At 45.2% G+C, this 26,966-nt stretch overlaps 1 protein-coding gene across 2 annotated transcripts in view; it reads right to left on the reverse strand.

Annotated features, from left to right (window-relative positions):
- The window catches only part of LOC137094695 (serine/threonine-protein kinase PAK 4-like), a 127,168-nt gene that overhangs the window by 34,416 nt on the left and 65,786 nt on the right, over positions 1 to 26,966 (reverse strand). For both annotated transcript variants that reach the window (XM_067461085.1, XM_067461086.1), the window contains exon 2: positions 11,639 to 11,862. In XM_067461085.1, coding sequence (XP_067317186.1) covers positions 11,639 to 11,842 — 204 coding nt within the window. In that variant the 5' untranslated portion in view covers positions 11,843 to 11,862. The remainder of the gene's footprint in view (positions 1 to 11,638; positions 11,863 to 26,966) is intronic.

Genomic DNA, 26,966 nt, shown 5'->3' on the forward strand with positions numbered 1-26,966 from the left:
CACTGGAATGATTTGGTGGAAATTGACCTTGAGTTTGGGAGTTGTAGTTCACCTACATCCAGAGAGCACTGTGGACTCAAACAATGACGGATCTGGACCAAACTTGGCACGAATATTCCATATACCCAAATATGAACACAGATGGAGTTTAAGGGAAATAGACCTTGACATTTGGGAGTTGTAGTTGCTGGGATTTATTGTTCCCCTACAATCAAAGAGCATTCTGAACCCCACCAACAATGGAATTGAACCAAACGTGGTATAACAGGACTCCCATGACCAATAGAAAACACTAGAAGGGTTTGGTGAGCATTGACCTTGAGTTTGGGAGTTGTAGTTCACCTACATCCAGAGAACACTGTGGACTCAAACAATGTGGGATCTGGACCAAACTTGCCACAAATATTCCACATGCCCAAATATGAACACAGATGAAGTTTGGAGGAAATAGACCATGACATTTGGGATTTGTAGTTACTGGGATTTATAGTTCACTACAATTAAAGACCATTCTGAAACCCACAAACAGAAATGGGGCAAACTTCCCACACAGAACCCCCATGACCTACAGAAAATACTTAAGGCCATCCATCCAACTCCCTTCACTGGGGCAAGAAAACGTAATCAAAGCCCTCCTGACAGAGAGCCATCCAGCCATAAATATAGATAGATAGATAGATAGATAGATAGATATGATTCTCTCTCACACACAGAGATATAGTATCATAGATTTGAAAGAGACCCTTAAAGAAGGACTAGGATATGTTGCATATTCCAGAGTAGACAAACCAGACACTCTCCACATCAACACTGACAAAGAAACAACAAGAAATACTGTTTACTCACAAGAAGAAAGAAAATACATATATTAGAAACCAACACTTTCTCATTACTTTATTTTCCAGATCACCAGACTGGGCCACAGCAACACCTGGCAGGGGACAGCTAGTAAATAAATAAATACAATGCTGACAACCTTCAGAATCTCAAACCTTTTGAGTCGCAGCTCCTTTTTGAGAAACAGATGAAAGTCAGAGACATCTTGCCCAGAAAACCGGACTTGAATACATGGCTTGGCCTTCTTCCTCGTGGATTATTCTTCCATGTGGGAAGATGCTGCCTTTTCAATGGGACGCGGGGACAAGCGGATGGCTTCTTTCTAAGACCCCTCTTCTCTGCGTCAGCCGCGAAATGCTTAATATGCACAAACTGACCTCCATTCCCAGCCCACACAATGCATAGCTGAGCAATGTGGGACCTCTTTCATGCAAAACCCGCATGACGGCATCGAGATTTCCTTATCAGACTTGGCCGAAGCCCCTGGAAACAGGCAGCCTTTGTGTGTCTAGCGTGTACTGTGGATCTGGACGCAGAAGCCAGAGATCTGCTCAGCAGAAGAAGGGGTCTGGATGCTGGAGACAGCAGGCGCTTCACGTTTGCCACTAAACAACCCTTTCCAGGTTCACCCAAATCAGGTCTAAAAATAGACAAAAACTATACTAAAAAGTTGTCTTATTTTCGTATAAGTTGGAGAAGTAGCAATGGTGGATGAGTATGGTGGATGAGTATGGCCCTCTAGGTATTTTGGACTTCAATTCCCACAATTCCTAACAGCCTACTGGCCAACGTTTGCCCATGCCTGGTATAAATACTAATAAATAGTAGATTCAGTGCTAACGCTTGAAGCTCAGGCGTCGGCGGTGGCTGGGAGGGCCTTCGCACATTTGAACAAGCCCTATGAGGAGCGGCTTAAGGAGCTGGGCATGTTTAGCCTGAAGAAGAGAAGGCTGAGAGGAGATATGATAGCCATGTATAAATATGTGAGAGGAAGCCACAGGGAGGAGGAGGGAGCAAGCTTGTTTTCTGCTTCCTTGGAGACTAGGATGCGGAACAATGGCTTCAAACTACAAAAAAGGAGATTCCACCTGAACATGAGGAAGAACTTCCTGACCGTGAGAGCCGTTCAGCAGTGGAACTCTCTGCCCTGGAGGGAGTGTGGTGGAAGCTCCTTCTTTGGAAGCTTTTGAACAGAGGCTGGATGGCCATCTGTCAGGGGTGATTTGAATGCAATATGCCTGCTTCTTGGCAGGGGGTTGGACTAGATGGCCCATGAGGTCTCTTCCAACTCTTTGATTCTATGATTCTCTAAGCTCGTGCGCCAGTTGCGACCGTACCTCATGAAGTCGGATTTGGCCACGGTGGTCCATGCCTTCGTTACCTCTAGATTGAACTATTGTAATGCGCTCTACGTGGGGCTGCCCTTGGAGACAGCCTGGAAAATCCAACTGGTCTAATGAGCGGCAACGAGACTACTAACTGGTGCGAGCTACAGGGAGCGGTCAACCCCGCTGTTTAAGGAGCTCCACTGGCTGCCATTTATTTTCCGGGCCCAATTCAAGGTATAGGTTTTGACCTACAAAGCCCTAAATGGTTTGGGACCCACCTACCTGCGCGACCACATTTCCACCTATGAACCCACACCACCTCTTCGATCTTCTGGAGAGGCCCTTCTCTCGCTCCCACTTTCATCGCAAGCGCGACTTGTGGGGACGAGAGAGAGGGCCTTCTCTGTTGTGGCCCCTCGGCTCTGGAATTCGCTCCCCAGGGATATTAGGTAAGCCCCCTCCCTGGAAATCTTCAGGAGGAGCCTGAATACCTGGTTATTCCAATGTGCCTTCAACGATTGAATGTAAGATACTCTCTGACCAAACTTTGCAAAAAATGACCTCAGAAGCACTTTATTCTATGGTTTGTGCAATTAAATCCTGCCTCATCCCCGGATCCTCTCCATGATATTTTACATTGTCCTATCTCCCAGTGTTTTAAAATTTTATCTTTGAATTTGGCCTTGCTCAGTGTAATCATTTGTGTTTTAATGTTTGTCGCTTATTATATTGGTTTTGCATTTTACGTTATTTAATTTTCTTATTTTCTGTTGTGTTTTTGTGTTATATTGTGTTTTCTGTATTGATGGGCGTGGCCTCATGTAAGCCGCCCCGAGTCCCCTTTGGGGAGATGCTGGCGGGGTATAAATAAAGTTTATTATTATTATTATTATTATTATTATTATTATTATTATTATTATTATCTAGCTGTCCCCTGCCACGCGTTGTTGTTGTTGTTGTTATTATTATTATTATTTACTAGCCGTCCCCTGCCACGCCTTGCTGTGGCCCACATGGGGGTTCTGTGTGGGAGGTTTGGCCCAATTCTATCATTGGTGGGGGTCAGAATGCTCTGTGATTTTAGGTGAACTATAAATCCCATCAACTACAACTCCCAAATGTCAGAATTCTATTTTCCCCAAACTCCACTGGTGTTCACATTTGGGCATATTGAGTATTCACGTAGAGTTTGGTCCAAATCCATCATTATTTGAGTGCACAGTGATCTCTGGATGTAGGTGAACTACAACTCCTGAATAAAAATGTTTTATCCTGCCCTAGTTGAACTGGAGGCCCTAGGGCAGTGTTTCTCAACCTAGAGATCGGGACTTGGGGGTCTCAGAGGGGTCACCAAAGACCATCAGAAAAAAATAGTATTTTCTGTTGATCGTGAGGGTTCTGTGTGGGAAGTTTGGCCCAGTTCTATAATTGGTGGGGCTCAGAATGCTCTTTGATTGTAGGTAAACTATAAATCCCAGCAACTACAACTCCCAAATGTCAGGATTCTATTTTCCCCAAACTCCACTGGTGTTCACATTTGGGCATATTGAGTATTCTTGTAGAGTTTGGTCCAGATCCATCATTGTTTGATCTCTGGATGTAGGTGAACTACAACTCCAAAACCAAAGGACACTGCCCACCAAACCCTTCCAGTATTTTCTGTTGGTCATGGGAGAACTGTGTGCCAAGTTTGGGTCAATCCCATCGTTGGTGGGGTTCAGAATGCTCTTTGACTGTAAGTTAACTATAAATCCCAGCAACTACAGCTCCCAAATGAAAAAAAATCATTATTTTTTTTAGTGTAGGATGTACATTGGGTTGTTAGGTGTCTTGTGTCCAAATTTGGTGTCAATTCGTCCAGTGGTTTTTGAGTTCTGTTAATCCCACAAAGGAACATTACATTTTTATTTATATAGATTATAAGGAAGGGGAGAAGAGATTTGTATAAGGTGAGACTCCTACAAATCCCAGGGCCCGCCAAACTGGAAGGACAGCTCTCAACTTTCATTCAAACAGCAGGTTTTCCAACTTCCTTCCCCAGAAAGGAAGCATGCTGAGACACCCTCTGCGCCAAATTATATGCTCCAGCTTGCCCTGTGACTTGACCATCCAAAGCCTCTTCCGATTTGGTGAGAGACGGGCCACATATTTACCATCTTTCCTGGCTCTCGGGGAGAAGAATATCCTCAGGAAGATGGTGCTCTGCTCCTCAATGAAGCTAACACTTATTTCTGGTTCGTCGTCCCCTAATTGCCCAGTTAATATGCAAACGCCATATTAGACCACACCTGGAATATTGTGTCCAATTCTGGGCACCACAATTCAAGAGAGATATTGACAAGCTGGACTGTGTCCAGAGGAAGGCGACTAAAATGATAAAGGGTCTGGAGAACAAGCCCTATGAGGAGCGGCTTAAGGAGCTGGGCATGTTTAGCCTGAAGAAGAGAAGGCTGAGAGGAGACATGATAGCCATGCATAAATATGTGAGAGGAAGCCACAGGGAGGAGGAGGGAGCAAGCTTGTTTTCTGCTTCCCTGGAGACTAGGACGCAAGGGAACAATGGCTTCAAACTACAAGAGAGGAGATTCCATCTGAACATGAGGAAGAACTTCCTGACTGTGAGAGCCGTTCAGCAGTGGAACTCTCTGCCCCGGAGTGTGGTGGAGGCTCCTTCTTTGGAAGCTTTTAAACAGAGGCTGGATGGCCATCTGTCAGGGGTGATTTGAATGCAATATTCCTGCTTCTTGGCAGAATGGGGTTGGACTGGATGATAGCCCATGAGGTCTCTTCCAACTCTTTGATTCTATGATTCTAAGGCAAACATTTCAATTTGTTTGCAGAATAGAAAGGAAATTCACCCACACTTGAACATGTGAACATGCGTTATCATCATCATCATTACCATCATCATCTTTATTTATATCCCACCTCAAGAAGATGGTGCTCAGCTGCTCAAGGAAGCGAACACTTATTTCTGGCTCGTCGTCCCCTAATTGCCCAATTAATGTGCAAACTGGGTTGTTGTAGGTTTTTTCGGGCTATATCGCCATGTTCTAGAGCAATGATGGGCAATCTTTTGAGCTTGGTGTGTCAATACTTGCCAAAAAACCGAGCATAACTCGAGTGGGGTGTCACTTCGAGAAAAAAACCCCATAATTTCATGATATTTATAGTTTAATAACAAAAATATATAGGTTCTTGTGGGTTTTTTCGGGCTATAGGGCCATGTTCTAGAGGCATTTCTTCTGACGTTTCGCCTGCATCAATGGCAAGCATCCTCAGAGGTAGTGACCTCACTACCTCTGAGGATGCTTGCCATAGATGCAGGCAAAACGTCAGGAGAGAATGCCTCTAGAACATGGCCATATAGCCCGAAAAAACCCACAAGAACCTAGTGATTCCAACTATGAAAGCCTTCGACAATACAACAAAAATGTATTATTGTAATATATAGCTGTATTTAATAAACCAAGAACTAATTATTTAACTTACTTGCTTTTTCTATAATGCCGTATATCTCGGCATTATAGAAAAATGCTGGTGTAGGAGCCGAGGATGAAATGTCCTAATTGGGATGCGGCCCCATCTTCTCTGCATGCGGTCATCGAAAATGGCTACGCGTGTCAGTGCTAACACATGTGTCATAGGTTCGCCATCATGGTTCTAGAGACATTCTCTCCTGACATTTAGCCTGCATCTATGGCAAGCATCCTCAGAGGAACGTCAGGAGAGAATGCTTCTAGAACAGGGGTCCTCAAACTAAGACCCGCGGGCCGGATGCGACCCTCCAAGGTCATTTACCTGGCCCTTGCACAGGGTCAACCTAAGTCTGAAACTACTCGAAAGCACACAACAACAACAACAATCCTATCTCATCAGCCAAAAGCAGGCCCACACATCCCACCGAAATACTAATAAGTTTATATTTGTTGAAATTGTTCTTCATTTTAATTAGTGTATTGTTTTTAAGTGTTTTTTGCACTACAAATAAGGTATGTTCAGTGTGTATAGGAATTCATTCATTTTTTTACAAATAATTTTGTAAAATAATTTTGGGGACTATGACCTGGCACTCTGTTTAAAAGGTTTGAGGACCCCTGCTCTAGAACATGGCCATATAGCCCGAAAAAACCTACAACAACCCAGTGATTCCGGCCATGAAAGCCTTCGACAACACATTAATATGCAAACGCCATTACGGCAGACATAATAATAATAATAATAATAATAATAATAACTTTATTTTTATACACTGCCAAACATCTCCCCAAGGAGACTCGGAGCAGCTTACAAGGGACAAGCCCAAAAATTACAAATAGAAAAAATTACAAATTAAAAACATCAGATAAAAAATAAAAACAATCACAATTGTAAACAAGATCAAAACAATATGGCTGAGAAAAAGAACATAGTTGAGGTTCAGACATGCCAATTTGCTTGCAGAATAGAAAGGTAATTCACCCACACTTGGATATGTGAATGTGTATTGCCATCGTCGTCGTCAACATCATCATCATCATCATCATTTATATTCCACCTTTCTCCCCATGGGGACTTATTCCATTTGGTTTCCAAACCTTTTGGACTAGTTCAGGAATATGCCTATATTTTAGTCCGTGTAAAGCCTATAGTAAGTTAACCTGATCTGATGTATGCAGATGACCTAGTGCTTATCTCCCTCTTTCAGTTGGGTCTTAAAAATCTTTGGAAAGCTTTCAGTGCCTACTGCCAAGAGGAAGATCCGTCAATAAATTAAACTGATGTTTCCTGAAAGCTTCCTAGTTCTTGGAAACTGAGTCACTGCTGAACCAAAGCCCATGCAGATCCTCTCATGGGGTAATCCTACCAGTTACTCTGACTTCCACTTGAGAACTACTGAGTCCAAGCAGAGCACTCCTTACTTCTTTTGCAAGAAAGTCAAGCCAGTGGCCACGGTAGTCCACACTCTGGTTACTCCCGCATAGATTACTGCAACGTGCTCTACGTGGGGTTGCCTTTGAAGACTGCTCGGAAGCTTCAAATGGTCCAGCGTGCAGCAGCCAGGTTGCTAACAGGAGCGGCACTCAGGGAGCACACAACTCCTCTGCTGCATCAGCTCCACTGGCTGCCAGTTTGCTACCGGGCCCAATTCAAAGTGCTGGCTTTAGCCTGCAAAGCCCTAAACGGTTCTGGCCCAGCCTACCTATCCGAAAGCATCTCTTCCTACAAACCCTCCAAGAAGTTAAGATCATCTGAGGAGGCCCTGCTCTCGATCCCGCCTGCCTCGCAAGCACGTTTGGCGGGGACGAGAGACAGGGCCTTCTCTGTGGTGGCCCCTCGGCTGTGGAACTCCCTGCCTAGGGATATTAGATCAGCCCCCTCCCTCCTGACCTTTCATAAGAGAGTGAAAACCTGGCTCTTCGAGCAGGCATTCGGAATCCCGGAATAGTCAAGCTTGAGATGGAGAATGACCCAGGAGCGGCCAACACGATGAAACGGATGAGGATTGGATTGAGAGGATATAGCTCTTTTTAAACTTGTCTAAATGCACTTAATTGTTTTTGCTTTTGTATTGTATTGATGGCATCGAATTGTGCCGATATGTAGACCGCCCTGAGTCGCCTGTGGGCTGATATGGGCGGGATATAAGTGATGTAAATAAATAAATAAATAAAAAATAAACACAATCTTACAGCTATAGATATTTATTATTTGCTTCATTTATACCCCGCCTTTCTCACCCCGCAGAGGACTCCAGGTGGCTTACAGACTATTTATTTATTTATTTATTTATGCGCTTGTATACCGCTAATATCTCAGCCTAAATCGGCGACTCATTGCGGTTTACAACATTTAAAAAACAATATTCAGTTAAAAGCATAAAACACATATACAGTACAAATTATTGGGCCACCAATAACAATCCTATGCATCTCATAACTGGAATCGTAATCCAAAATTCATCGTCCGTGTATAACCAATCCTTAGTCATCACAATTCGTTACAACGGATTAACCGAATGCTTGTTTAAACATCCATGTCTTCAATCTTTTCCGAAACACCATCAGCGAAGGGGCTGATCGTACCTCTATGGGGAGGGTGTTCCAAAGCCGGGGGGCCACCACCGAGAAGGCCCTATCTCTCGTCCCCGCCAGCCGAGCTTGAGAAGCAGGCGGGATCGAGAGCAGGGTCTCCCCGGAAGATCTCAAACTCCTGGTGGGTTCATAGGCAGAGATGCAGTCAGATAGGTAGCTTGGGCCGGAACCGTTTAGGGCTTTAAAGGCCAACGCCAGCACTTTGAATTCAGCCCGGTAGCAGATCGGTAGCCAGTGGAGTTGGCGCAACAGGGGGGTTGTATGCTCCCTGCGCTCCGCTCCTGTTAAAATCATGGCTGCCGAGCGTTGGACTAGTTGGAGCTTCCGAGTTGTCTTCAAAGGCAACCCCACGTAGAGAGCGTTGCAGTAGTCTAAACGGAATGTAACCAGAGCGTGGACTACCGTGGCCAAGTCAGACTTCCCAAGGTATGGGCGCAGCTGGCGCACAAGCTTTAGCTGTGCAAATGCTCCCCTGGTCACCGCCGAAACCTGGGGTTCCAGGCTCAGCGATGAGTCCAGGATCACACCCAAGCTGCGAACCTGCATCTTCAGGGGGAGTGTGGCCCCATCCAACACAGGCTGTAACCCTATGCCCTGTTCGGCCTTGCGACTGACCAGGAGTACCTCTGTCTTGTCTGGATTCAATTTCAATTTGTTCGCCCTCATCCAGACCGTCACAGCGGCCAGGCACCGGTTCAGGACCTGGACAGCCTCCTTAGTAGCAGGTGGGAAGGAGTGACAGAGTTGGACATCATCCGCGTACAGATGACACCGTACCCCGAAACTCCGGATGATCTCCCCCAGCGGCTTCATGTAGATGTTAAACAACATGGGAGACAATATTGAGCCCTGAGGAACCCCACAAGACAATGGTTGTGGGGTTGAACAGGTGTCCCCCAACAACACCTTCTGAGATCGACCCTCCAGGAATGACCGGAGCCACTGCAAAACAGTACCTCCAAGACCCATCCCTGCGAGGCGTCCCAGAAGGATACCGTGGTCGACGGTATCGAAGGCCGCTGAGAGGTCGAGCAGCACCAACAGGGACACACTCCCCCTGTCGAGCTCCCGGCGCAGATCATCCACTAAGGCGACCAAGGCTGTCTCGGTACCATGCCCCGGCCTAAAGCCAGACTGTGCCGGGTCTAGATAATCCGTGTCTACCAAGAATACCTGCAGCAAAATTCAATGCTGCATATACACATAACAATAAACTCGTACCCATAAAATTATAGAAACAAAGCACATAGATATAAACATAGCTAAGCGTAGTCATCTTCCTACTGTGAAGAATGAGCTAGCAAAGAGAGCAGTCAAACAGTCCAGGCAAAAATACTGTGTTCTCATTATTGAGCAAAAATATCTATTTTGAAGTCAACACTGTGGGGTTGGGCTGTTTTTCTCACACAGCATCTCACTTTACATCCCAAGGACACGGGGCTAAGTCAAGCTCAGCAGAAAGGGCAGATAGTACCTCATGTAGCCAAACTTGAACAGATCTGTTATTGAAGCCCCAAAACATCTCTAGGTTTATCAGACACAAATCTAGGCAGATAAATGTAGACTTAACAGTCCTGTGAATGGATCTCGATGCCTCCAGAATTTGCATTCTATTGCCACTGTTGATCTTTGTGTGTGTGTACATGTGTATTTATTTATTTATTTACAGTAATTATATTCCGCCCTTCTCACCCCGCAGGGGACTCAGGGCGGATTACAGTGTACACATATATGGTAAACATTCAATGCCAATTTTTGACATACAAACATATGCAGACATACACAGAGGCTATTTAACTTTTTCTGGCCGCCAGGGGAGCTGTCGCTTTCATCGTCCATCTGCGACGCTGATGAAGCACTTCCGCATTCCCTGCATGCTTCCTCGCTGGAATGCTTTGCTGGAGTCTTCTTTATGGCCTCATAAATCAGTTAATTTAGCCTCCCTACACTTTAAGGTGGTGCCTAATTTTCCTACTTGACAGATGCAACTGTCTTTCGGGTTGCAAAGGTCGACAACAGGCTACACAATTGGTTGGAAGCCCACTCCAACCCGGGCTGGCTTCGAAGTCATGACCTTTTCGGTCAGAGTGATCTTAATTGCAGCTGACACTCAGCCAGCTGCGCCACAATCCCGGTGCTGTATTTTATTGCATGTACTTTACATTGAAACATTTTGACTTTGTGGTACCCCGCCTCGAGCCGTAACAAATAAAATTTATTATTGTTGCTGTTATTACCATATATACTCGAGTATAAGTCGACCCGAAGAAGCCCCTCATGGCGCAGTGGGTTAAACCCCTGTGCCGGCAGGACTGAAGACTGACAGGTGGCAGGTTCAAATCCGGGGAGAGGCGGTTGAGCACCCTCTATCAGCTCCAGCTCCTCATACGGGGACATGAGAGAAGCCTCCCACAAGGATGATAAAAACATCAAATCATCCGGGCGTCCCCTGGGCAACGTCCTTGCAGACGGCCAATTCTCTCACACCAGAGGCGACTTGCAGTTTCTCAAGTCGCTCCTGACACGACAAAAAAACAAACAAAAAAACCCCGCAAACCCGAATATAAGCCAAGGCACCTAATTTTATCACAAAAAAATTGGGAAAACTTATTGGCTCGAGTATAAGCCGAGGGTGGGAGAGGCAGCAGCTACTGGTCAATTTCAAAAATAAAAATAAAAACCAATAAAATTACCATATATATTCGAATGTAAGCTGACCCACATATATGCCATGGGGGGGGGGGGGGTGGTCTACTTCAGCCTATAAATATGCTAAAAAATTGGCTTAAACTCAAATATATATGGTAATTTTTAAACAAATAATTGTAGTTCTAATAATAATAAGACACTACTGTAGGATCTATATAGCAATATTAAATAACCACTCACAAGCCGTTTCTGCTTTGAAATGGATATATTGCTTGCATCTCTGCAGCAAAGAAAGACACTACTGTAGGATCTATATAGCAATATTAAATAACCACTCACATCACACAATCCTAGACTATTTTTTGATACGAAATCCAGTATATAGATCTCGTTTGCTGTGACATACTATGCTTTTGTGTCAGTAAAATAATAATTAGAACTGTGATCCTCAAGAAAACGACCCAGGAGACAAGAAGTTTGGAGAGGTGCCAAGATGTTGTTAATGACTGGTCACTAAAGAAAACAGTCACACAAGCCCTCCAGTGTGTCTTATTTTCCAGCAACTTGTCACTCTGGTTTTGGAAAGCTGGTTCCCACAATGAATATTGTTTATAGGCATGGAACAATTTGCCCTAATCAAAATAAGGATGGGCAACACAGTATGAGACGCTTATTCCTTGACACTCTGATTCAACCAATGTGTGGACAGTGCAGGGACCGCATAAGAGCAACGAAACGAGAGTGGCCTACCTTCTGGGAGCCAGACTGGACGGCCGTAATGAAGACGGGGTCAATCAAGGGCTTGGGCCGTTTGGCCGACTCCTCGATGATGCCCTGCCATTGCCTGGGCAGCCCCGTGAACTTCTGCTCCTGCTGGTCGTACCCAGTGTGGACCCGGTGCTCAAAATTGGAAGGGGCCGAGATCTCAATGCGTTTCTTCTTCTTGCTGAACATGGTGATGTTGGCTAGCAGACCTGGAAGGAAGGAAGGAAAACAGAGAGAGTTGGGTCTCTTTTCCAGTGACAGAAATAACACAGTATGTCATAGCAAACGAGATCTAGATGCTGGATTTCGTATCACAAAATCACAAGTCGAATACTTCCCAAGCATGTAGTACTGCGTGATGCATTTTCGAATGATGCGTGCAGATCCAAGCCTTTTGCAGTTGACAGATCATGATATTTATTTATTTATTTATCATATATACTCGAGTATAATCCGTCCCGAATATAACCCGAGGCACCTAATTTTACCGCAAAAAACTGGGGGAAAGGATTGACTCGAATATAAGCCAAGGTTGGGAAATGCAGCATTTATGGGTCAATTTCAAAATAATAATAGTAAAGGTTTTCCCCTGACATTAAGTCCAGTCATGTCTGACTCTGGGGTGTGGTGCTCATCTCCATTTCTAAGCCGGAGAGCCAGCGTTGTCCGTAGACACCTCCAAGGTCATGTTATTATTATTATTATTATTATTATTTATTATTAACTTTATTTGTACCCCGCTAGCATCTCCCGGAGGACTCGATGCGGCTTACACAGGCCGAAGCCTCAACACAATACAGTAGAAAGTATAACATCACAACAACAAGGCAAATCAAACAATAAGCAAAATAACATAACACCACAATACTAAGCAAGTCAAGCAATAAGCAGAATAACAACAAAGACAGTACATCAGGACATTATTAAAAAACTGGTTCGGCCGGCGCACTGGGGTACAGGGTTAAAAGTGCTGAATGGCAGGAGGCACGTAGGGTTAAAAGTGCGATGTGCAGTGACCATTTGTTATGCTAAGGTGCTACTAGGGCTTGGGTGGGGATTCCTAGTCTGGGAAGGCACAACGGAACAGCCAAGTTTTTAGGTTCCTTCTGAAGACGGCTAGAGTGGGGGCTTGTCTGAGCTCTTTTGGGAGGGCGTTCCAAAGTTGGGGGGCCGCCACAGAGAAGGCCCTGTCACGTGTCCCCACCAAGCGCGCTTGCGACGTGGGTGGGATCACGAGCAGGGCCTCCCCAGATGACCGGAGCGAGCGTGTGGGTTCGTAGATGGTGATGCGGTCACGCAGGTAGGGTGGTCCCAAACCGTTCAGGGCTTTGTAGGTGAGCACCTGCACCTTGAATTGGGCTCGGAAAATAAATGGCAGCCAGTGGAGCTCCTTGAACAAGAGGGTTGACCTCTCTTGATAATGAGCTCCAGTTAGCATCCTGGCTGCTGCCCGCTGGACCAATTGTAGTTTCCGAGCCGTCTTCAAGGGCAGCCCCACGTAGAGCGCATTGCAGTAATCCATTCTAGAGGTGACCAAGGCGTGGACCACCCCGGCCATGTGGCCGGCATGACTGCATGGAGCGCCATTACCTTCCCGCCGGAGCGGTACCTATTGATCTACTCACATTTGCATGTTTTCGAACTGCTAGGTTGGCAGAAGCTAGGGCTGACAGCGGAAGCTCACACCGCTCCCCGGAATCGAACCTGCGACCTTTCAATCAACAAGCTCAGCAGCTCAGTGCTTTAACCCACTGTGCCACCGGGGGCAAATAATAATAGATACCAATAAAATTACATTAATCGAGGCATCCTCTGGTTAAATGTTTTTGAATATTTACATAAAACTGTAATTCGACATAAGACTGTCCAACTCTAATTCAACCATTATTCTAGCCTTCTTCAATGTAAACATGCTTACATGTCCTTCCACTAATAATAAATAGAGTAAAATAATAATAATAGTAATAATAATAATAAATGCAACAATAACAATAATAGTAAAACAATAAATGCAACAACAATAAGTAAAACTACTACAACAACAATAATAACAACAAAGTAAAATAATAAATAACCTTGACTCGAGTATAAGCCGGGGGAGACTTTTTCAGCCTAAAAAAGGACTGAAAAACTAGGCTTATACTCGAATATATACAGTATTTATTATTACTATTATCCTTAACCACGCACATAGCTTTCTTAGTTCCTCTACAATATTTAACATTGGCTTCACCGCTTTGTATCCATTCTATATAAGTCTTCCATTTATTTTTGATTTCTCCTGTTTTGGTAAGGATTACCGTGACATTAAGTCTAGTTGTGTCCAACTGTGGTAGGTGGTGCTCATCTCCATTTCTAAGCCGAAAAGCCGGGGTTGTCTGTAGACACCTCCAAGGCCATGTGGCCGGCATGACTGCATGAAGCGCTGTTACCTTTCCCACAGAAGCGCTACCTAATTATCTACTCACATTTGCATGTTTTTGAACTGCTAAGTTGGCAGAAGCTGGGGCTAACAGCGAGAGCTCACCCTGCTCCCTGGATTCAAACCACCGATGCTTCAGTCTGCAAGTTCAGCAGCTCAGCAGTTTAACCCGCTGGGCCATTGGGGGCCCCTATTTTATTCCCCTGTATATCTTCCCAAATTACACATGCTATAATTTCAGATTGGACCTGATCGTACATATTGTCGTTCCAATTTTCTATGCTCCATTTTTTGTCATCTTTCCATCCTCATGATACCACTGTCCTGCTAGAAACATAATTTTAAACAGTTCTGATTCTTTTGTATTGATCTTATTATTCCCTAATGCTCCCATTAACATTAATTCTAGATTCACTTGGAGTGGTATTTTACTTTTGGACGTTCCCACCACATATGGGCAAAGAGGGATGACTAAAAAATGGAGCAAATTGAGTGTGGGGACGCCCCTTGTTCCACAGCCATGAAGAATCAGCAGGGACATGCCTGGCTCGAGAGCAAGACGTTTGAAAAAGATCTTGGGAGTCCTCATGGACAACAAGTTAAACATGAGTCAAGAATGTGATGTGGCAGCAAAAAAAAAAAAAAAGCCAATGGGATTTTGGCCTCTATAGTGTCTAGATCTAGGGAAGTCATGCTACCCCTCTATTCTGCTCTGGTTAGACCACACCTGGAATATTGTGTCCAATTCTGGGCACCACAATTCAAGAGAGATATTGACAACTGGAATGTGTTCAGAGGAGGGCGACTAAAGTAATCAAGGGTCTGGAGAACAAGCCTTATGAGGAGCGGCTGAAAGAGCTGGGCATGTTTAGCCTGAAGAAGAGAAGGCTGAGAGGAGACATGATGAGGGCCATAGATCAAGATTTAAGGGGAAGTCATAGGGAGGAGGGAGCCAGCTTGTTTTCTGCTTCCCTGGAGACTATGACGCGGAACAATGGCTTCAAACTACAAGAAAGGAGATTCCACCTGAACATGAGGAAGAACTTCTTGACTGTGAGAGCCGTTCAGCAGTGGAACTCTCTGCCCCAGAGTGTGGTGGAGGCACCTTCTTTGGAAGCTTTGAAACAGAGGCTGGATGGCCATCTTGTCAGGGGTGCTTTGAACACAACATTCCTGCTTTTTGGCAGAATGGGGTTGGACTGGATGGCCCACGAGGTCTCTTCCAACTCTAGGACTCTATGATTCTATAACAGTTGTTTTGTTCATCGGTGAACCTGATGCCCAAGCGGCGAGTGGCAACCATGGCCGATAGCCAACCCAAGGAGTCTGATCTGATATAGCTGACACCAGAGCCATCTGTGGCTCCATTTCTGGATCTGAACTGGTGACCTACAAAAGTTGTGCCCAAGCCGTTGATCCCCTTAAGCAAAGCGTTCAGAGAAAACCCAAGCTCCCTTGGCAAGGCTGGAGTCCGCCGTGACCTCAGATGCACTGCTGGATCCAACCACGTCTTGGGACTCCATGCCTGAGTTTAGAGCCAATTAAGCGGCCTTTAATGCCCACACCTGCTGCTCTTATGGCCATACCTGTGGCGCGTTTCGCAAGAGCATGCTTAATCCGTGCATAACATGGTCTGTTTGTATTCTGTGCCTAAAGCACTGTGTTTAAAATGACCTACTCCAAGACTCTTGAGTTTTGAACCTGGAGGAACTGACTTTTGGTAAATGGATTTATTTCACGGCCATGGAGGGGGCCTTTCCCGCTTGCCCCACGCACCCTCCGGCCTCGGAGGACGTGAGGGGCGAGTGTGAGGCCCCCGCCATGGCGGGGGCCTTTCCCACTTGCCCCACATGCCCCCCGGCCTCGGAGGGCGCGAGGGGCGTGTGTAAGGCCCCCGCCATGGTCACGGAGGAGGCCTTTTCCGCTCGCCTCACGCGCCCTCTGGCCTCGGAGGCGAGGGGCTCCCAGCCATCTTTACCCTCTCCAGGCAGCAAAGAAGGCTCTCCAGGAACTCAAGGTAGGACAAATCTTTGTACATGCCTCCCCCAAACCACTCCAGTATTATCTGTTGGTCATGGAAGTCCTGTGTGCCAAGTTTGGTTCATTTCTATTGTTGGTGGAATTCAGAATGCTCTTTGGTGCCTGGTGAACTATAATTCACACAAATGCAATTCCCAAATGTCAGGGTCTATTTTTCCCAACCCCCTCCAGTATTATCAGTTGGTCATGGAAGTCCTGTGTGCCAAGTTTGGTTCATTTCTATTGTTGGTGGAGTTCAGAATACTCTTTGGTGCCTGGTGAACTATAATGCACACAAATGCAATTCCCCAAAAGTCAGAGCGGTTGGCAGTAATTCAAATCCATCCATTGTCCATATCATTAATCACTATGCTTTAATTATGTTCAATTTGTAACAATGAAAATACATCCTGCATATGATATGTTTACATTACAATTCATAACAGTATAGTTATGACGTAGCAACAAAAATATGGTTGGGGGTCACCACAACATGAGGAACTGTACTTAGGGGTCACGGCATTGGAAAGGTTGAGAACCACTGTTCTAAGAGTTATTTAGGAACTGTTATGAATGTAACCTTTGAAGATCTGTACCTCTAAGAGAAAGGAAACTTTGAAACCATCAAGCTTCTGTACCTCAATAAACTTGTTACAGTTTCTTTTTAAAGTCAAGCCTATGTCACCATTCCTTTCCAAGTCAAGTCACGCTACATAATGAAGAAAGACCAAAGCAACATTACAAGCTATTAGTTGTGTCATCAATTTAATAAGCCCTCACAAAGAGGTGACTCCTTATACATCCTTACAATTTGGTGGTATCATTAAAAAGTAGTGGCCAAGCCTTTACAATTAGTAGCAGTAATATACGGGCTCCTTCACAGGGGGAAAGTACATCTCAGAATGGAAGAAATACAGACTACGAAAACACACACACCCCAATGTTAAAGATGAAGACTTTTAAGAGTAATTCTGATTTGGGTTGCTGTGAGTTTTCTGGGCTGTGTGGCCATGTTCCAAAAGCAGTCTCAATGTGGCCATACAGCCCGAAAAACTCACAGCAATCGAGTAAGTCGGGCCTTCCACAATATATTAATCCTTATTTGCTGCCATCCTACACTCGAGGTAGAGACACCAAACTGGTGAGGCTTTCACGCACACTTAGATGCATAAGAGAGTCTGCAAAGTTTCAAAACCTCCTCCCACATCCTCCAAAGCTGAAGATCCACTTCTGGAGATCCCAGGCATCCCAAATCATCCTGCCTCTTGTTCCGGAGAAGCAACAACGCCCTCAACAAAACCAAGAGAGAGGCCGGCTCAATTATCGATATCCTGCTACCGGCAACATGAAAGCAATTGCCAATCAGGGCAAGACAATGAACCTACCATTCAGATCAAACAAGTTCCTGGAGGAAGTTCAATTTGCATGTTTATTTGAGATTTGTCCAGGTTGACAGACGGGCCCGTCCTTCTGAGCCGCTTTGTTTGAAAATAAATCTGGGAGACTCCCAGAACCAAGTTGACATGAGTCCCAGAGACTTTGTTAGGATTTTGAGGCTGGATACCAGAAGATTTGTGTATAGCAGTGGTTTCCAATCTGTGGTGCGTGGGAAACCAGTGGTCTGCAAGAACAAAAATATGGTGCACGGTCTGACCATACTACACTGTTGCCTCGAAACCACGCAGCAACAAAAATGACTGGTCTCATGAAATCCTCTTATCATGCCAAGGCAATGGGGATGTCAGGAGGGGAGATGCTGACTGCCCATGAAAAATTCCAGAGGTGGGAGCGACCACAGAGAAGGCCCCCTCTCTCGTTCCCACCTGCCATACTTGTCAAGTAGTCTGGACTCAAACTGTTTACAGCTATAAAGGTAATGACCAGCACTTTGTATTTAGCCCGGAAGCAGACTGGCAGCCAGTGGAGCTGCCCTAACATGGGAGTGGATCTCTCCCAGTACAGAACTCCTTTTAGCAGTCTAGCCACCAATCTCTGAACCAGCTGAAACTTCTGAACTATCTTCAAGGGCAGCCCCACATAGAGAGCATTGCAGTAGTCCAATCAGGATGTGCCTAAGGCATGGACTACCAGGCCCAGATCTGGCATCTGAAGTTATGGGCACAGCTGTTGCACAAGTTTTAATTGTGCAAAGGCACTCCTGGCCACCGTCGAAACCTGGGGTTCCAGGGTCAGCTATGAGTCCAGGATCACCCCCAGTCTGCGGACCCCTATCAACACAACCTGTAATCCCAGAACTTGTGCGACAGCGGTGCCCATATCTTCAGATGCCAGATCTGGGCATGGTAGTCCATGCCTTAGGCACATCCCGATTGGACTACTGCAATGCTCTCTGTGGGGCTGCCCTTGAAGATAGTTCGGAAGTTTCAGCTGATTCAGAGATCGGAGGCTAGACTGCTAAAAGGAGTTCTGTATACCATGAGATCAGCATTAGCTTGCAGATTCAGTGCCTTAAAAATTAGCTAGGCTGCAACCACCCTGCTTTACACCTGCGAGACGTGGACTGTCTACAGACATCACATGCAACTCCTGGAACGATTCCATCAGCGCTGCCTCCGGAAAATCCTGCAAATATCGTGGGAAGACAAGTGGACAAATGTCAGCGTGCTGGAAGAAGCAAAGACCACCAGCACTGAAGCGATGGCCCTCCGCCATCAACTCCACTGGACTGGCCACCTTGTCCGGATGCCCAACCGCCGTCTCCCAAAGCAGTTGCTCTACTCCCAACTCAAAAACGGAAAATGAAATGTTGGACGGCAGGAAAAGAGATTTAAAGATGAGCTCAAAGCCCACCTTAAAAACTCTGGCATAGATGCTGAGAACCGGGAATCCCTGGCCCTTGCGCGCTCCAGCTGGAGGTCAGCTGTGACCAGCAGTGCTGTAGAATTTGAAGAGGCGCGAATAGAGGGCGAAAGAGAAAAACATGCCAAGAGGAAGGCGCATCAAGCCAACCTCAACTGGGACCGCCTTCTGTCTGGAAACTGATGCCCTCACTGTGGGAGAAGATGCAGATAAAGAATAGGGCTCCACAGTCACCTACGGACCCACCGCCAGTACACTGACCTTGGAAGACAATCCTACTCGGACAACGAGAGATCGCCTTAGTAAGTAGCACTTAAACCCCTAGACCAGGGGTCCTCAAACTAAGGCCCGGGGGCTGAATACGGCCCCCCAAGGTAATTTACCCGGCCCTTGCTTAGGGTCGACCTAAGTCTGGAACAACTTGAAAACACACAACAACAACAACAACAACAACAACAACGCTATCTCATCAGCCAAAAGCAGGCCCACACTTCCCACTGAGATACTAATGAGCAGGGGCGGCTTGTGCATTACGCGAAGTAAGCGGTCGCAGAACACTTTTTTTTTTGCCAGGGGCGCAGAGGCGCCTCTGTAAATGCCCCTCGACCGCCACTTGAGGAGTGCCCCCTCAGCTCACAACAGCCCTAGCAGTCCGGGGGGAGCCTCGGCTTCCTTGCCTCGCTGCCGGGCGATCCTCTTCCCAAAGGGGCCGGGCCCTTGAGCCTCGCCTAGCCCCTCTTGTTCCTGCTCCACCCGGCCACCGGGTGCGCGAGCAGAGCCGGCGCTCAATCGTTCTCCGTGTTCAATCCCTTCCCCATGACCGGCTCCCTTTCCCGATCCCCCGGTGCTCCACCCACCTCCTCTCCTCTCCTCTCCTCAATCCGCAGGTGGGCCAACGGGCGGAGCCGCTGCACCTGGCCCGCTTCGGGTCTGGAGTCATGTCTGAAGACCCCAGCGTGCGCACCAAAAGTCGCCTCTTCTCCCGACTTTCTCTTCAGCCATTGGGACCAAGAGAGAGAGAGAGAGAGAGAGCCCCTCCGGCTGGAGGAATCTCCCACCTCCGCTCCCTCCTTTGTTTTTGTGCCTACCTTCAGGAAAAGTGGGCATCTCCACCTCTCTCTCTCTCGGTCCCAATGGCTGAGGAGAAAGTCAGGAGAAGAGGTGACTTTTGGTGCACACGCTGGGGTCTTCAGGCACGCCTCTGGACCCAAAGCGGGCCAGGCAAGGGAGCAAGTGCGGCAAGAGTGGTTACTGGGATGTATAGTTCACCTACAATCAAAGAGCATTCTGAACTCCACCAATGAAGGAATTGAACCAAACATGGCACACAGAACTCCCACGACAAACAAAAAATATATATCAATGATTGGTTGGGGGGGGGATACTGTTTGCTTACCATTGAAAATTACCTAGGGCCGCCTCTGCTAATAAGCTTATATTTGTTAAAAATATTCTTCATTTTAATTATTGTGTTGTTTTTAATTGTTCTTTGCACTACAACTAAGATATGTGCAGTGTGCCTAGGAATTCATTCAAGTTTTTTTCAAATTATAATCCGGTCCTCCAACAGTTTGACCTGGCCCTCTGTTTAAAAAGTTCGAGGACCCCTGCCCTAGACTGCACTGGATCCAAAGGTAGGATCTAAATTAATGGATAAATAACAATTACTATTACTATTTTGTTGGCACAGGGCGGTGAATGTTGCAGTCGACCTCAACATCAGGACTGAATCATTCCCAACGAAAATAGCCGGCTGCACAGTAACCACAATCTCCCAAGATATATCCTGTCCTTCCCTTGGAATTAAAAATGCAGGCAGAGAAGCATTTTTAGCAACCCGTAGCTTGTGTGCCAGAACCGCCTTGCTTCCTGGCTAAATTTAAGAGAGCTTAAAGGAGAAAAGCCTTTCCAGCGGAGTAACCACATCCTCCCCTCTCAAAAGAAACACCAGATCAGAAAAAAAGAAGTAAGGAAACAAGGCCTGCAAAACCTTTCTGACCCGACTTCCATGCCCTGAGCTTGCATTTCCCAGAGCGTTGCTCTTCCGCATTTGCGGTGTTTGGGTTTGTTTTTGTTTTTCAACACACCCTTAAAACCTCCATAAAGAGCTCAGGAAAGCCACATCTTTCCAATTGTTGCCCAGTTCAACGCAAGAGCTAGAAATAGGGATTGCACAACTAACTTGCAGACAAAGCCACTGCTGGGCCATCTCCCTTCGCTCTTCATCTATAATGTAGTAAGATGAAAAAAGTCATGCCTTAATTGTCTGATGTCCAAAAACAAGAGACAGGTTTTTCAAGGAAGAGCTTTAGAGGGTGCTCCGTGGGTTTCGCTGAACTGCTTTCTAAAAAATCCCATTTAATAGTAGGTTTTCCATTGGTGAAACAGGCTGGATGGTCTGGATCTACCTATCTATATAAAACTCAAAGTACAGACAGTCCCTGAGTTATAAACACCCGACTTACAAACGACTCCTTTTTAAGAACAGGGGTGAGACAACAGAAAGTGAGGGAAGTATGGCCCAATTCCATCATTGGTGGAGTTCAGACTGCTCTTTGATTATAGGTGAACTATATATCGCAGCAACTACAACTCCCAAATACCAAGGTCTATTTTCCCCAAACTCCATCAGTGTTCACAATTGGGCATATGGAGTATTTGTGCCAAGTTTGGTCCAGATCCATCATTGTTTGAGTCCACAGTGCTCTCTGGATGTAGGTGAACTACAACTCCCGAAATCAAGGTCAATGCCCATCAAATCCTTCTAGTATTTTCTGTTGGTCATGGGGGTTCTGTGTGCCAAGTTTGGTTCAATTCCATCGTTAGTGGAGTCCAGAATGCTCTTTGATTATAGGTGAACTATAAATCCCAGCAACTACAACTCCCAAATGCCAAGGTCTATTTCCCCCAAACTCCACTTTTCCCCAAACTCCACTCACTTTTGGGCATATGGAGTATTTGTGCCAAGTTTGGTCCAAATCCATCATTGTTTGAGTCCACAGTGCTCTCTGGATGTAGGTGAACTACAACTCCCAAAATCAAGGTCAATGCCCATCAAATCCTTCCAGTATTTTCTGTTGGTCATGGAAGTTCTGTGTGCCAAGTTTGGTTCAATTCCATCATTGGTGGAGTTTGGAATGCTCTTTGATTGTAGGTGAACTATAAATCCCAGCAACTACAACTTCCAAATGTCAAGGTCTGTTTTCCCCAAACTTCTCCAGTGTTCACAATTGGACATGTTGTGTACTCGTGTCTACACTGCTCTCTGGATGTAGGTGAACTACAACTCCCAAACTCAAGGTCAATGCCCACCAAGCCCTCCCAGTATTTTCTGTTGGTCATGGGAGTTTATGTGTGCCAAGTTTGGTTCAGTTCCATCATTGGTGATGTTCAGAATCCTCTTTGATTGTATGTAAACTATAAATCCCAGCAACTACAACTCCCAAATGACGAAAGCAATCCCCTCCCCAAATCCCACCAGTATTCGTATTAGGGCATATTGGGTATTTGTGCCAAATTTGGTGCAGTGAATGAAAATATATCCTGCATATCAGATATTTACATTACGATTCAGAACAGTAGCAAAATTGCATTTATGAAGTAGCAACGAAAATAATGTTATGGTTGGTGGTCACCACAGCATGAGGAACTGGGAAGGTTGAGAAACACTGGTATATGCGCTAGTTTTAATTATAATGATTTTATGTCTATAGATATATTGACCTCTCCTGGAATTTTAACCCACTTTGAGTCCCAAAGCTGACAACAGCAAACAACAAAACAACAAGGACGATCCCTGAGCTGGAACGCGAAAACACTACCTTCCCATCACCGAGGTTATTGAAACTGCAAAGCCAAGCCACAACAAACAGGTCCAAACATGAGACCACAAGGAAATCCAAACTTTTGACTCAGCATTATTCCCCGCTGGCAGAAAGCAGTTTCGAGATGATCCTGATTACAACTCGGAAATGATCTTCCGAGGTTAAAGCCGCACACAAATGCACCGGGGAAAAGCCACTCTCCTGCTCCATTCAAGAACAGGCTGAGAAAGGCGGTATACAAGGATAGTAAATCTATATAAATAAATATGTAATGTTCATTTGTGGGATTAACAGAACTCAAAAACCACTGGACGAATTGACACCAAATTGGGACACAAGACACCTAACAACCCAATGTATGTCCTTCACTCAAAAAAAACCTGATTTTGTCATTTGGGAGTTGTAGTTGCTGGGATTTATAGTTCACCTACAATCAAAGAACATTCCAAACCCCACCAATGATGGAATTGAACCAAACTTGGCACACAGTTGTCCCATGACCAACAGAAAATACTGGAACGGCTTGGTGGGCAGTGTCCTTTGATTTTAGAGTTGTAGTACACCTACATCCAGAGAGCACAATGATGGATCTGGACCAAACTTGGCACGAATACTCCATGTACAAATGTGAACACTGATGGAGTTTGGAGAAAACAGACCTTGACATTTGGGAGTTGCTGTTAGTGGGATTTATAGTTAACCTACAATCAAAGAGCATTCTAAACCCCACCAATGATAGAATCAGGCCAAACCTCTCACACAGAACCCCCATGACCAACACAAAAATACTGTATATTGTCGAAGGCTTTCATGGCTGGAATCACTGGGTTGTTGTAGGTTTTTTTGGGCTATATGGCCATGTTCTAGAGGCATTCTCTCCTGACGTTTCGCCTGCATCTATGGCAAGCATCCTCAAAGGTAGTGAGGATGCTTGCCATAGATGCAGGCGAAACGTCAGGAGAGAATGCCTCTAGAACATGGCCATATAGCCCGAAAAAACCTACAACAACCCCCAAAATTCTGTGTTTTCCGGTGGTCTTTGGCGGCCCTTCTGACACCCCTCTCATGACCCTCCCCTAGGGGTCCCAACCCCCAAGTTGAGAAATACTACTAGCTTTAGACTAGTAAAAGGAAGCATATTAAAGATGTCTCTAGTATACCAGGGGTTCTTAAACTTTTTCACTCGTGACCCCTTTCAGCCTGAGAAATTTTCACATGACCCTGAGTATATACATATATACAAGAGGTAAAAAAACTCAAAAATTTTCTGATAACAAGGCTTGTTAAACTGGCTGATTTTTCTTTTTATGAAGTACAGCTGAAGCATCTTCTGCAGTCAACTAAACTACACAACAGATTCATGTAAATTCCTAAAACAACCACTAGGTAACATTCAGAAACCTTTTATTGTTGTCAGTTTTTCGGGACCCCAACATTGAGCTAAGGGAACCCCATTTGGGGTTAGTACCCACAGTTTAAGAAGCAGTCAGTATACCATAGGATATGTCATAAGAGCAGGGATGCATGCATGCATGTAAGACAGGTTTACCGTACTATAAAAACAGCTTTGTGAATGCAAAAAGAAAAAGAAAGAGAAATGCTGCCTTAGGGCCATCCAGTCCTTCACCAGGGCAAGAAAACATAATCAAAGCCCTCCTGTAATAGATATAGATATATGTGATCTACACACACACAAATATATATGTATACTAGCCGTCCCCTGCCACGCATTGCTGTGACCCACATGGGGGTTCTGTATGGTAGGTTTGGTCCAATTCTATTGTTGGTGGGGTTCAGAATGCTCTGTGATTGTAGGTGAACTACAAATCCCAGCAACTACAACTCCCAAATGTCAAGATTCTATTTTCCCCAAACTCCACCAGTGTAGACATTTGGGCATGTTGAGTATTCATGTAGAGTTTGGTCCAGATCCATCATTGTTTGAGTCCACAGTGATCTCTGGATGTAGGTGAACTACAACTACAACTCCAAATCCAAATAAACTACAACTTCAAAACTCAAAGTCAATGCCCACCAAACCCTTCCAGTATTTTCTGTTGGTCATGGGATAACTGTGTGCCAAGTTTGGTTCAATTCCATCACTGGTGGAGTTCAGAATGTTCTTTGATTGTAAGTGAACTATAAATCCCAGCAACTATAACTCCCAAATGACAAAATCATTTTTTTTGAGTGAAGGACATATATTGGGTTGTTAGGTGTCTTGTGTCCAAATTTGGTGTCAATTCGTCCAGTGGTTTTTGAGTTCTGTTAATCCCACAAACGAACATTACATTTTTATTTATATAGACGACAGATATAGTATCCTAGATTTGAAAGGGACCCCTAAAGAAGGACAATTATACGTTGTATGTTCCAGAGTAGGCAAACCAGACACTCTCCACATCAACACTGACAAAGAAACAACCAGAAGTACCATTTACCCACAAGCATCAAGAAATTACATATATTAGAAACCAACACTTTCGCATTACTTTATTTTCCAGATCACCAGACTGGGCCACAGCAACGCCTGCCAGGGGACGGCTAGCAGTAAATAAATAAATAAATAAATAAATAAATAAGGCTGCAATCAACTTAATGAAGTTACAAAGAACTTGAGAGAAGAAGAGCTTTCACAGGAAAGAGGAAAAGCTGAGGGACACTCCCATGTATCTGAAGGAAGTCACCCCGAGATGAGCTCAGAGAACTTACAAGCTGGTTCCTCTTCGTGAGACTTCATCTTCGCCCCGTCTCTCTGCTGCACCGTCCAAAGTGGAGAAGCTGGATGTATAGGCTCTAACTTATGACATTTTAGGTTGACCCTCCCTTCAATTAAATGCGTGGCAGTCCCTCCCTTGGCCACTGCCCATTGGATGGGCGGAAAGTTCCTTTGCTGGTGCCCGGGATGCCGGCAGGCTCCTCCCAAACCACAAAATGATCCAAATCCAGATGCTCAAAGGGCATTTGCTTTCACGGCCACTGTTGTGACTCAGCTGGAACCATAGAGTGTCTCTGATGAGGATGATGGGACTCAGGTTCACAGCCTGGTTCAAAATGTCCCTGTTAGAGACATTGAAGAAGTGCAGATTCCCACAGCAAGGAATGGAAGTGTTGATACTGAAAATAGCCAAGTGCAGGTGCAGTTTGACTCAGAGAATCATAGAATCAAAGAGTTGGAAGAGACCTCATGGGCCATCCAATCCAACCCCTTGTCAAGAAGCAGGAATATTGCATTCAAATCACCCCTGACAGATGGCCATCCAGCCTCTGCTTAAAAGCTTCCAAAGAAGGAGCCTCCACCATACTCCGGGGCAGAGAGTTCCACTGCTGAACGGCTCTCACAGTCAGGAAGTTCTTCCTCATGTTCAGATGGAATCTCCTTTCTTGTAGTTTGAGGGTATTTTAAGGTTTTTATCTTTTTAGGTTTTAATATATTGCATTGTTTGTTTGGCGAGCTACTTTAAGTCTCTTGTTTAGAGAGGTGAAGTGGGATACTTTACGGGGATTGTGGCATAGCTGTCTGAGTGTCAGCTGCATTAAGATCACTTCTGACCAAAAGGTCATGAGTTCAAAGCCAGCCCAGGTTGGAGTGAGCTTCCGACCAATTGTGTAGCTTGTTGTCGACCTTTGCAACTCGAAAGACAGTTGCATCTGTCAAGTAGGAAAATTAGGTACTACCTATGTGTGGGGAGGCTAATTTAACTAATTTACGAGGCCATAAAAATTCTCCAGCAAAAGCATGTGGGGAATGCGGAAGGTACTTCATCAGTGATGCAGATGGACAGTAAAGCAACAGCTCCCTTGGTGGCCAGAAGTTGGAATGTTAAATAGTCTCTGGCTGTCTGTCTATATCTGTTATGTGTCTCTGGCACTGAATGTTTGCCATATATGTGCACACTGTAATCTGCCCTGAGTCCCCTGCGGGGTGGGAAGGGCGGAATATAAATACTGTAAATAAATAATAAATAAATACTACTACTAGTAGTAGTAATAATAAAAAGCTGCTTTGTGTCTCCTTGTGGAGAGAAAAAGCAGGGTATAAATAAACATAACAACAACAACAACAACAATTCTTGTAGAAGATTCCTAGAGATGATATGTCAATCAAACAACAAAAATTACATCTGCCAATATGGAGAGCCAACGATAATTCAGGAAATAAGTTTTATTGTGAGTTGCAGCAGCCATTTTTCTTTTTCAAATATTCCACCAGTCATCCTCAACAACG

Source organism: Anolis sagrei, chromosome X (assembly GCF_037176765.1).
Source record: "Anolis sagrei isolate rAnoSag1 chromosome X, rAnoSag1.mat, whole genome shotgun sequence".
In the NCBI taxonomy this organism is placed as follows: Eukaryota; Metazoa; Chordata; class Lepidosauria; order Squamata; family Dactyloidae; genus Anolis; species Anolis sagrei.